General features: G+C 38.5%; 2 protein-coding genes across 2 annotated transcripts in view; one reads left to right on the top strand and one right to left on the bottom strand.

Annotated features, from left to right (window-relative positions):
* Nucleotides 1-404: 404 nt before the first annotated feature.
* On the top strand, nt 405-908 carry SMIM15 (small integral membrane protein 15). Its single transcript, XM_009895497.1, has one exon. It carries the CDS (start codon nt 426-428, stop codon nt 648-650), a length of 225 nt encoding a protein of 74 aa, XP_009893799.1. The 5' UTR covers nt 405-425; the 3' UTR covers nt 651-908.
* A 2,147-nt stretch (nt 909-3,055) lies between these two features.
* The window catches only part of NDUFAF2 (NADH dehydrogenase (ubiquinone) complex I, assembly factor 2), a 30,227-nt gene continuing 21,609 nt past the window's right edge, over nt 3,056-11,673 (bottom strand). The window contains exon 4 of the mRNA XM_009895505.1: nt 3,056-3,313. Coding sequence (XP_009893807.1) covers nt 3,056-3,313 — 258 coding nt within the window. The remainder of the gene's footprint in view (nt 3,314-11,673) is intronic.

Here is an 11,673-nt window from a genome sequence, read left to right as displayed (position 1 = left end):
CCGGCTGCTGCTAGCGCACTGTGCCGAGCGCTGCCCCCTCGCCTCCCTGGTAAAACCCACAGAGATATAAGACGGCTGGGACCACCCCCATTCCCGTCTCTTCCAAAGCAGCACAGACCGCGCTTGATTTCCACGTGGCAATTGTTTCCTGGTAGTATGTCAAGTTCTGTTGGATGAAATGCCTAATTATTTCGTTAACAGCGTACTTTACAAGCTAAGTGTTGACCCTGCCCTGTTGCAGTTACTTTCAGGTACTATGCACTACTTTTAATTTCTAGCAAAAATGAGCTTGCTCTTCAATAATGAGAGATGATGACTTACATTAAAATAGTAATTTCCGTGTATGTCTGCTTTTATTTTTCTGAATACTCAGAAATTCTTTTTTTTTTATTCCGTAGGGTTTTCCCAATAGAAAAACAGAAAAAATGTTTGATATTAAGGCTTGGGCTGAATACATCGTGGAGTGGGCTGCAAAGGACCCATATGGCTTTCTCACAACTGTGATCTTGGCCCTTACACCATTGTTTGTAATTAGTGCAGCGCTTTCATGGAAGCTTGCAAAAATGATTGAGGCCAGGGAGCGAGAGCAAAAGAAGAAACAGAAACGCCAAGAGAATATTGCAAAAGCCAAACGATCAAAGAAGGATTAAATGGGGGGGGTCTTCCTTGTGCAGAGAATCCAGTTTTCAAATGAAACACTTGTAGGTTTTGTGTTGTAACTGTCCTTTGATACTTGATCCTGTTATTTCTTGAAGTATGAAATTTAATCCCTTCAGAGTAATTTTTCTGCTGAGATTACTTGTGTTAAAGTTTGCCCGAGTGACACGTATTACAGTCACTTAATCTACTACTTGTATTCTAGTGCAAGTTGCTTTTCTAAATTTGCATGTTAAATTAAAAGATTAATCTGTTGGGTGGCTCTGGATGTAGAATTATTTTTTTTTTCTTAGCTGAGCTATGATTTAACAAGCGTCTTAAAATTGTCAAATTATGTGAATGATAATCTGGACTAGAGGAAGGCAAGTTTTGATGTACCTTCAGCAGAGCTGTAGCTAGCTTCAGAGTTAGGTAGCACACCTTACTGATTTCCTCTGAGGCCCCAGGTCCATTCAGCTGTGTGCCCACAGGGGCTACTGTAGTGTCTTTGATGGTGGGGCTTGTCTGCAAAAAGAACCTAACAGCTTTTCCTGTTTCCTGACCTACCAGCCATCAACAGTTTTTTAAATTCAGCCCAAACTTAAGGAAACTGATTGCTTGTTCTTATGACCTTCATTTGTCTTAAGCCACTCGTGTTCTACAAAATATGCTACTACGCTGGTCGGTTCGATCACCTGAACACTCCACCTGTAACAAATTTGTTTCTGCCTTCAAAAACTTCTTACGCCTCAAAAAATAGCCATAAATGGGGCGAGACCAAAGGCCCAGGTGGCCTTGTGTGCTGTGTCCTAGTGACCTACAGCAGGTGGCTGTGGGAGAGTACTGAAGGATGTGCATGCTGGTGACAGTTCTTCCTACTTGATAACCTTCTGGCTACCTTTGACTTAGGACATTCTGATCTTTGTTCTGATTTTGGGGATCTTTCTTCTCATGGCCCTTGAAACTCTGCTGCCTTCCAGGTTGCAAAATGCTGGCATACTGGAAAAAGTCAAGTGGGGTCTGTGTTGTAAATATGCCAAAATTATTTAAGCTTAATTTCAATTCATGTTTTTCTAACAGAAGTGATTAATTTTTCAAAGCCTGATTTTTATTAATAGTCTAGTTCTGAATAGCTTGTGGTTTTAAGAGCATTAGGTTTTTAGACTTAGCATATTTCTAAACAGCAACACAGAGTTGTACTTTCTAGCAATGAGTTCTTCATTATGTTTAAAAATAAACCCTTAAAATAATAACACTGTTCAGATGAGGAGACCTATAAGAGCTGGCTGACAGAAAGGGGGATTAGAAGTGGGGAGTCTAAGTGAAATAACTTGAAGTAAATGTGAAGTGTTGTTGATCTTCCTCCAGTTTTGTTGGTCAAAGCAAGCATTATTAGAATGTGACATTTCAGCATTTTATAAATACATGGGGATGAAGTCTCTGCTGTTCTGTCTCGAAGTGTTGTCAAATGTGTGTGTGTTCCACCTTTGATACCTGCATAGCTTAAAACACATGGAGAACTGATAAAGGATACACTGCATAAATAAATTTGATACTTTTTTCAAAAAATTGTGTGGCCTTTATTTTGACTTCTCAAACTTTGAGTTCTCAAACATCATCTCTAAGCAAGTAATCCGCACATTTTACGTATCTAAACTGTGGCCAAATAGATGTAATAATTTAGGGAAGTCCCCTTATACACCAAAAATAAAAGATAATTATTTTAATATTAATGATAGTCCCTTGTCCCAAATCCTGTGTTATTTTCCAACAGCTTTAGCTAGTGCTTCCAACCTCTATAATAGTAGTTATATGTAGATTAACTCGGTCTGATTATATCCTGTGCTTACTGCTGCCTGCAAATCAAACATTCAAACATGTTGTTTTCTTAAGTTACAAGAATGTCTCTAAGATTAATACAGTGCGTAGTCAGTGTAGTGTCATAGTGATTCCTGTTAATGAGATCAACTTTTCCATCCACTTGACAGAGAAAAGCTCACTGGCACTGCCAAGGGAATTAACAAGCGCTCTGAAGAACTATCTTAAACTGACACCTAGGTTTGGGAAAAATTGTGTACTAATTAAATTTATTACATTAAAAACAAATGAGTCTTCAAGGAAAAAACAATTTAGAATTATTTAAGAAAATTAAGTTAGCTAGAAAACCTACCTGTGATTTTATAAGTAACTGATGAATAGCAACTGTTGAGAACAAACTTATTAAGTAACACATCCTGTTTTTCACTAAACTCAAATATTTTACAGTAGTTTGTCATGATTAAGCCTATTTGAACAGTTCTGCAAAAATAAATGAAACTGCTGTAATATTACTTTATTGCACACTCACTCATATATAGCAGCTGTTCATGTTGTCCATTAAAATATTTATCCATTATCAGTATCTGTACATTACAATAGTTTATTTCTTGTGACTACTGCCACTGCCTGGTGGCATCCAGGAACCTGGCTGAAAGGTACTCGCAGTGCTTGTTGGATCTTGCGAAGGCTCTTTCTTTCCATAGTAAGGGGCTGACGCGTGGCCTTTGACCTGAGTATGAACTGGTTCAGCAACAAGTCCCTCCTCGTATTCCTTGGCCTGAAGCAGTTTGTCCTTTTCGGCTACATCTTTGATTTTCTGTTTCATTTCTTCTCTATAATTTTCATTCTTAAGAATTTCCTAAGAACACAGTAGAAACATAATTAGATAAATCAGAAGTAAATGCAATACACAATGTTGGAATTGTGTGAAAATACACATTTTAAGCAGTCACTGTTTTTCTTAATTTTATAATCCAAATTTTCAGGTATGTAAGAAATAAAATGTGGCAAAATTAATTGGTTTTCTACAACTGCAACTTCAGCCCTAGTTTAAACTGTTCTTAACGTTTTCATGTTGTTGAAAAAAAACTCTATTATGGTGTCAGTTTTCATTAGATAAAAAAGGAAAAGAAAGGTCATCAACAAACGTGAAAAAGCATTAAAAATAAGGCTACCCTTTACATTGTTCTCTATGTAGGCTCGCTACTATAGCTATTTATCACTTGCATTTCTTCCTGTAACTCACTATGCCTATGACTTTAGGTATCAGTGCCCCAGGGTGCAGTTTTGGGCGAAACAGATGTGCGACCTTGACTCTGCTAGTACAGATTCCAAACCAATGCAAGACTAAAATAAATAATAATAATAAAAAAAGGACATAACTGAAACTACTGAGCTGGTACTAGTAACTCAGGAGAAAAACCATGGGGCCGGGGGAGGGGGGGGGAAGCATAAAAATCCCTGAGGGAAACCCCGCCCCATGACTCGGATGACAGCTCGGCAAGGCCAAGGACCGGCATGGTCCCAGCAGTGAGGGAGGCCAACACATCCTCAGCTGATGACTGCCAGGCCAGTGAAGGCGAACTGGGTAGTGTGATGAGGACGATAAGCACAGCACCATTTAGGCAAGCTGTGTGTTAACTCTACCAGATGTGTTTGCTAAAATAAATGTACTGTATTCATAAGGGGTGTAAAATCATACCTACTGCCTCTGCACAGGTAAAAAAACTCAAGGAAAAGTGATCTAGTTTTAGAGGTCTACCTCCACCCCTGATAAACTGCAACAACTATCCGATGCAAGATCCTACCGCAAGGCCAAAAAACCCACCCAGGACGTGTATTCAGAGAAGGCTTGCACAACTTGCTGATTCAACTTCATGAAGCTCTGTACTGAAGCATGGCTGGGTACAGGTTAAAGCTGGAAATTCACTAATGAAGATGACTTGAACCGGGATTTGGCTGCTTCCACTGAGAAGTGCTGAGGCTATTAGTTGAAGCAACTGCAATTACTGGTTTGTCCACAGGTATAATAGAAAAACAGCTGTTAGTGGACCGTGCCATATTTTTCAGAGGAAAACACCAAGAACTCCTAAGGTAAACACAAAGAAAAAAGCCCTGAAAAATAGTGAAGTCTGTTTTTTATCTGTTAGCTAGCATATGTTTCGTGTTAGAAGGATGATTGACAAATTCTGCTAACATGACTTCATTGTGCTTTTGTTAGGGCAGATAGTGAGGAGTATTAGGAACAAAAGCAGAAAGGTGAGACAAATGTTTATAACATGTTGAACCCCAAAACAACTTAACTGTAATCAACACCATGAAATAAGGAAGCTGCTAATATCCACATTTAGACTGGGATACAGGAGGAAAAAGGCTGAAGAGCTTTCTCTGGATCACAGGTATATGGAAGGGCTGAGGAGAAACTAGACCAGAACACTTCTGAGTCGACAACCATGATATTATTTTAGGAATGGCATTGAAATACATGTGATATTGTCAAGAGTTGACATAGCAAGTATACGACAACTTAAGAACATTTAAAAAGGCAGTATTTAAAAAAAACCCTTATCTTGAGAGATACCATGAAAACTAACACCTTTTTCCGAGTCTTTAATTGCCTCTATACTAAAATTCACAGATGCACAGAGCAGACGCAAAACACTTCACATGCCTATATAGCATGAAAATATACAAGCATCACATAAACAGCTTTGCAAACTGAAGGGGGGCAGGGAGAGGAAGAAAATTCTCCCATACTCAAATAAAAATATTGCTGGGCGTAACAAGGTCAAATTTTCAACAGTCAGTATAGCAAAACCTCATTATAACACCTCTCAATTCCGTCCTTGTTTACCACGTGCCTGTATAAATCTACCATGACCTTACTGATTTCAAGGGGATTACTCCTATGGTGCTTGTATTACCCCACTAGGAAACAAGGTCATATACCTTTGTGATATCTGAAGACTGCATCATAGTCTCTGCTAAAACAGCACGAAATGGTCTATTAAAGGATGAATGTAATTCACTTACTGTGAACAGCTACTTACTAACTTCAAATCTTTTCCAGTGATTACTTTAACAAAGTTATCTTAGTCAGGTAATACCAGCTGTAACTAAATTCCAAATGCTCCAAGTTCATTTTAAGTGTTGATGTATAATTGTCATCTGGTTTTCAGACTCAAGTAAGGCTTTTTTTAATCAGCTTTCACTGGCCAAAGCATGGTTGTGATCTAGTAAAATAACCATGTTGATCTTGAAAAAAGCATAAGGAATGACCCTTATTAGCAAACACAGGGGAAAAAAATACTGAAGTGACTTGTTCAGAATCTTCTATACAATCCACACCAGGAAAAACATTTTCAAGTTCAAAATGTCTGCATGCATCCGTTTTATTCATTAAATTCAGGCGACTAACATGTACACTGAAATCAGGGTTCCTATGCTCAAACTAAAGAAAATGTGAATCAGGAATCTTGTGTCAATTGGCATATTAGAAAAATGGGGTCAAATAATTTGAATAGGATAATCGACTTGGTTCAAAATGCAAATTTTAATGAAACTATTGCATGCGTACTTGTAGAAGGAATTATCGTTAAAACACACTAGAAGTGTGCCAGATCTTCAGAACTAATCTTCCAGATTTGGCTTCAGTTTACCTGCATGGCTCTGCACTGCAATTAAATGCAGTGAGTGTTAGACAGGTTCCTCCCCAGACACTCTCCTGGTTCTAACATGGCTTCCTATCACCTGCTGAATTAGAGAAGCCGACATCTGCTGGGCTTTTCTACCCGTCACAAGTAGTCTGTAAAACTGCATGGCACCATGGGCTCTTCCAACTCACCTGCACACAGCTACATTTTCATTTTGAGGCTCTCTTGCTACCCACCCCTCTACTGTTTGACATACCGCAACCAGTGACTGGGAGCTAAAAGTATTTTTCTTTCTTTTTTTTAAATTACATTGGCCGGTTCAGAAAATTTATCTTTTCTTCCCCTCCAAGATGAATTGAAATATTTTATAAAATGGCTGCTAGCTTCACTGTCAACTGCCCCCCAAAGCATACCTTTTAAGTTTTCTGCTGAAATATAAGAACATGCATCTGTAATGTGCTCTGACCTTTAGGGGAAATACAAAATCATTCTATCCAACACAGAGAACACAGAATCTACCAGGTTAACTGCAGTTTTCTAAGGGTTAGCTTGTTCTTCCAATACTCTCTTTATAGAAATAAATGATAATTTAAGCCATTTGAACCTGCAGTTCCCAGGAGGCACATGGCATCTAAAGAGAATCAGAAATGCCGTTCATAGTTTTTATTAAAAGAGAAACCTAAGGATTTGGATTACGCTGCGAAACTGAAAAATGCCTGAAGACATCCAGCCATGTGTTATACTAGTTGAAATCTCTACATGTAGACGTTCACCTTGTAATGCATCAGCTCCCAGCATCTGGAACAATGTGGCAAGAACTAGGTCCAACTACGTGTTCTATAGTTTACTTTTAAGTGGAATGTAAAAGAAGACGTGTTACTCACTGCAGGTAACTGCTTGTCCAGCTTTGCTGATTATTGTAAACTCTGTAAGGTTTTTAATCCTTCTAATGGTTTGAGCTGTATGCCTTCCCTCCTTAGAGAGGCAGGGTTTAAGAAAGCGATCTCTAAGGTTTTCTTGAAGAACCTAGCATTACTATTAAGGAAATGCCAAAATGGCCCTGTGTGGCATTTGAGGAAGCTGCTTTTCATCCAGAAACTGATGATTTCTGCATATTCTGAAACCTTAGGAGTGGTAATAGCGGCATGAATAAAGAACAAAAGACAGCCTGCTCGTGCAGACAACACAGCCCAATACATGTTGCTGTCTTCCAAATGCGTTGCTGCAAAAGGGATCAGGCTGCATTCCATGCCACTGGCATAAAATTTCCACTTTTCTTGCAAACTGTATTTTTGTTAAAAGCTCTCACTTTGGCAGGTGAGATGTATCACCAAGCATCCTCTGCTGCTTGGAAACTGTATTCACCTCTACTCAAGGAGAAAAATCTAGAAGTTTGTCTCTAGTCAAAAGACTTTCAGTGCTCTCCAAGCTGCACTGGAAGACCTGCTGTGTAGGCTGAAGGTTAAGAGTGAAAGAACACTCCATTCCAAAAAAGTCTCACACTGTTGCTGCTTTGCTTTTGTGAATAAACTAGTAGCCTTAAAGAATAGTTCCGCTTGGTAGGAAAATGTCATATATACGGAAGAGGTTTCTCTAGACTTGCTTATTCCTTCAGCTGGGCTCTTGCTCAGCAGTGACGAGCTGAGTGACTTTGCTGAACACTTCTTGCCAGCCTTCTCCACAGGCAAATACCTGTATGTAACTCTTTCTATCCTGAGGCACCTCCTGAAGCCCACAAACTGAGGAACTCCTCTTCCCCTTCCTCTTACTTCCTTACCGTTTCCCTCTCAGTCCTCGAGTCAGCCATTGCTTATATCACCACTTCCCTCTCATGGAGCACTTTCAATGTCCTGAAGGCAAAGAAAGGACAACCCAAACTTGTGAACGAGTAGCTCCAGGGATGCACATGGCTTGACATACAGTACCAGTGTAATGATATCCAAGAGCAATTGTTTAAAGGTTATTTTAACAACTTGGTACTTGTTTTGGTTTTGTTCTTACCAGATGATTTTCTAAAGACACTATACCCAAACCTATAAATACAAGGTATTGTATTACATATATACACACATATACAAGGTATGTGTATTATTAATTTTGAGGAAGATGTCACATTTCATTTCAGATGGGTTTGTGTTTTGATTAAATTAAAAATAAATAGCTTCTTTATATTGTCTTAGAAACTATTCCAACTTCCTAAGTTGTCTTAATTATGTATGTTGAAATACTGATGATTTCTCTTGATTTGAATATGGTTAGCTAGCTACTATTTGATGCAGAACTGAAAAACATCTGGACAGAATAATGTTCTTTGTTTTAATTGTACAGACACTATATATTCATAGAATACTTGCATTTTGATGTGTCTACTTTGAATATTTTATGTTTAATCATGCATGAACTTGAACTTTGAACTCTGCCTGTTAAAAATTCATATATACAAGTTAGCAAAAAATAAAAAAGTGGCAAATGCAAAGCCAAAAAAGTCTGTTTTCGAACAGTATTAAAAAGTTGACTGTTACAAGACAATTTAACACATCAGAATTTTTACTTCACTGACAAATGAATTAGAAGTCCAGCCAAGTGCTAGAAGTTAAGCCAATTCACCTGTTTTTATAATACTGCCAAACTGGCTAACTAAACTTCATTATCCAGTTTTACAAGTTAAATGGGCAAGATGAAATAATCAGATATTACATCATGTTTCAAGAGTAGGAGGCACAGAGAGGACCTCACCACTGGGAAGCACTGAATGTTCTGATCCAGGGCAGGTCTTGTTAACTCAGAAACTGAGCATGAGCTCAGCACTGCTAGGTTCAGAATATAAATAATATGGTAAATGAAGGGCTGTGTCAGTGCATGGCAAAAACAGAGGAGCATGCTGATAGAAAGGCGTATCTGGCTTTGCTAAAATACTCATTTAAATCAAACACTGAGCCAACCGACTGCTAATTTTGTAAAGAAGATATGTGCTAAACGTCTCTGGTCAATCAAAAATCAACATTAGTCAAATCAATGTAAGATTTGCTTTATTCAGGTTTAGGTTTTGAGCAAATCTCTGATCAGTTGCAAATTTAAAATATGGACTGTTCTGTGCACTCAATGTGATTTTTTAGAAGGATGCACCCTGCATAATTCAAAAGTAAACTGATCCGAATTATCTTTGTTGGATACATCACAATTTATGGCATCCCTCATTGTTTAGGCTTTGTAGAACAGCTTTTTTGACCTTTGAACATAAGTCTGATAAGTTATCCAAACAAAATACTAAACTAACAGAGCTGCTGTTTTAAACAGTTACTTTTGCTTGGAACCTGCAACAACCCCTTAAACACAGACAGATACAGAAACAGACCTCTAGGAGTCCATGGGTTTTTGAAGCAGGAAGCTCTGACTCCCATTCTATTGTAAGGGGAAGGTAACTCCTTAGAATCATCTGCTACGGTTCACTCGAGATGAAGGCTGTTTGTGCATTTTGGGTTCCTCATCTTGTAAATGAGAGATGCACTAATTCTTTGGAATCAATCAGTAACAGCAGAAAAATTGCAATTAAGGTTTAAAGTACTCCACAATTAATGTGTGTTAAATGAATTTATTGATTACAACTATATATACAAACACATGCTTTGATGACAGCCCAATATTTAGTTTTAAATGCAGTGCTAATACCACATTTACTACCAAGCTACCTCAGTTAAATACTAATCCTAACTCGCAGCAATTTTTGTTTAAATCAAATCTACAGAGAAGCAATGCTATTACTAAATTTCTATATTGCTGCTTCTGAGCTACCAAACCTCTGGCATGAGCTGACATAGTCTCTAGGGCACCACAGTGTAGCACACATGTATTTGGCAAGAACATATAATAAGAGAAGGAAGGAAGGAAGAGAAAAGGCACAGACACAGAAATATAAAGCATGTCAGCAACACATGGAGTCAGCAGGGCTTTGCGCCTGAATTATTTTTATAATACTGCAATGATTTTCATACAAAACTACAAATACTTTTAAGATCACAGATGAAACTGTGTAGAAGCAGCAAAAATCACAAACTAGCCTGGCACCACTGCACTCTGCCCTGAATAAAGGGCGATGCATAGCCTTGATGCCTAGAGAGCAAACAAGGAACTGTAACAGTGACACAGTCCCAGTTTGGTCTTTGCTTTCCCCTTACCCTACGTATGATGTAATCTGTACCAGCCCTTTTCCTGGTACACTTTACTTCTCCCTCCACCCCCGTTCAGCTGTGCTGACAGTGAATTAGGAGACAGAGCCAATGCTCCATGCACTCCCTCCCACACGAGGAGTAGCAGTAGAGCGGCAGCAGCTCTCTCCCCTACAGCCTTGGGATCTGCAGCAGAGGCAAACTGGAAGTCATGGGACAAACTGGTGCCTTGACACCCAAACCTGAGAAGAAAGATAAAGTGAATAAGAGGGAAAAAGTCTAGAAGATGATGCCTTCTTCAAGCCCACCCCACCCCTTTTTTTTGTTTGTTTTTGAGTGACTTCTCTTACCACTTCCTTCTATTTAGACCTTTGTAGCTCAGATCTTTATATTATCAAATTTTACTGCCCTTTCACACTACGTAATAATCCTCTCTGGAATCATGCACAATTTACCATGCAAAATGCTATTTTGCGCAAGTCAGGTCATTTGAGCATGTCCCAAATTTTCAATCCAGGTTGTGATCCTGGACAACAATGGTGGAAAATACTTTGCTCAGAGAGCTCTTTATCCCTGTACTTTTTAAATAGCCTTTCCCAGAAGTGTAAATCACATCCAACAGCTTTTTGTGGCTTCAGGAGTAAAATACTCATTTGCTCAGCCCTATTCTCTATGCAAGAATGTACCATCTCCATGTCAGAGTTCTCATTTTAAAACTTCTCAACTGAAGCATCTGAAAGAAGACAGAAGCAAAACTGTAACATGCAATCCCAACAGCGTCAAACAAATGTTTCTAAACTGCATCCCATTCTGGTTAAAGGAACGTAAATTCTGTGTAAACTAATCTCCATGACTGAAGATAGTTTTGATAATACCATCTCTCAAATAAATGATACTTATGATCAAATACTTGGGAAAAGTGGGTATGCATTGTAGCAACCAAACAGAATGTAATTCTCATGTAATTACTCAGGGCAGGGGGAAGAAACAATCATTGAAACCTTATGCTTATTACAACTCACTGAGTTTTTCCTCCCTTTCCTTGTCAAAGGAGGTTGTCAAAACAGGTAATTATGGAAATGCTAGAAATAATCTGAAAGAAGACAGGAGCTGTCACAAAAAAAAAATCTTTTTTTAACATTTCACCTTCTATCCAACTGTGCAATTCAGAAATCACTGAGTTTTATTACTGTGTAACAAGCACATAATGCATGAGAAAAACAGTAATTTACTGTGGTTTTCTACTTCAAACTATTTTCAGGCTCTTGACACTAATTAAAGGAACATGGAATTCTACCTTACTTCCCGTGAGATATTAACATGCATACACATGCATACAAAGCAACAGTGAGGTTTCAACTTAAACTGAGAATACTTGTAGCTATGCAGCCCTGTATGCG

Source organism: Charadrius vociferus, unplaced genomic scaffold (genome assembly GCF_000708025.1).
Source record: "Charadrius vociferus isolate BGI_N301 unplaced genomic scaffold, ASM70802v2 scaffold581, whole genome shotgun sequence".
Taxonomy (NCBI): Eukaryota; Metazoa; Chordata; class Aves; order Charadriiformes; family Charadriidae; genus Charadrius; species Charadrius vociferus.
This window is presented reverse-complemented; position numbering and strand designations above follow the sequence as displayed.

What these genes read in the sequence shown, in the direction of transcription:
- SMIM15 (XM_009895497.1), top strand. Translation starts at nt 426, where the DNA reads ATGTTTGATATTAAGGCTTGGGCTGAATACATCGTGGAGTGGGCTGCA.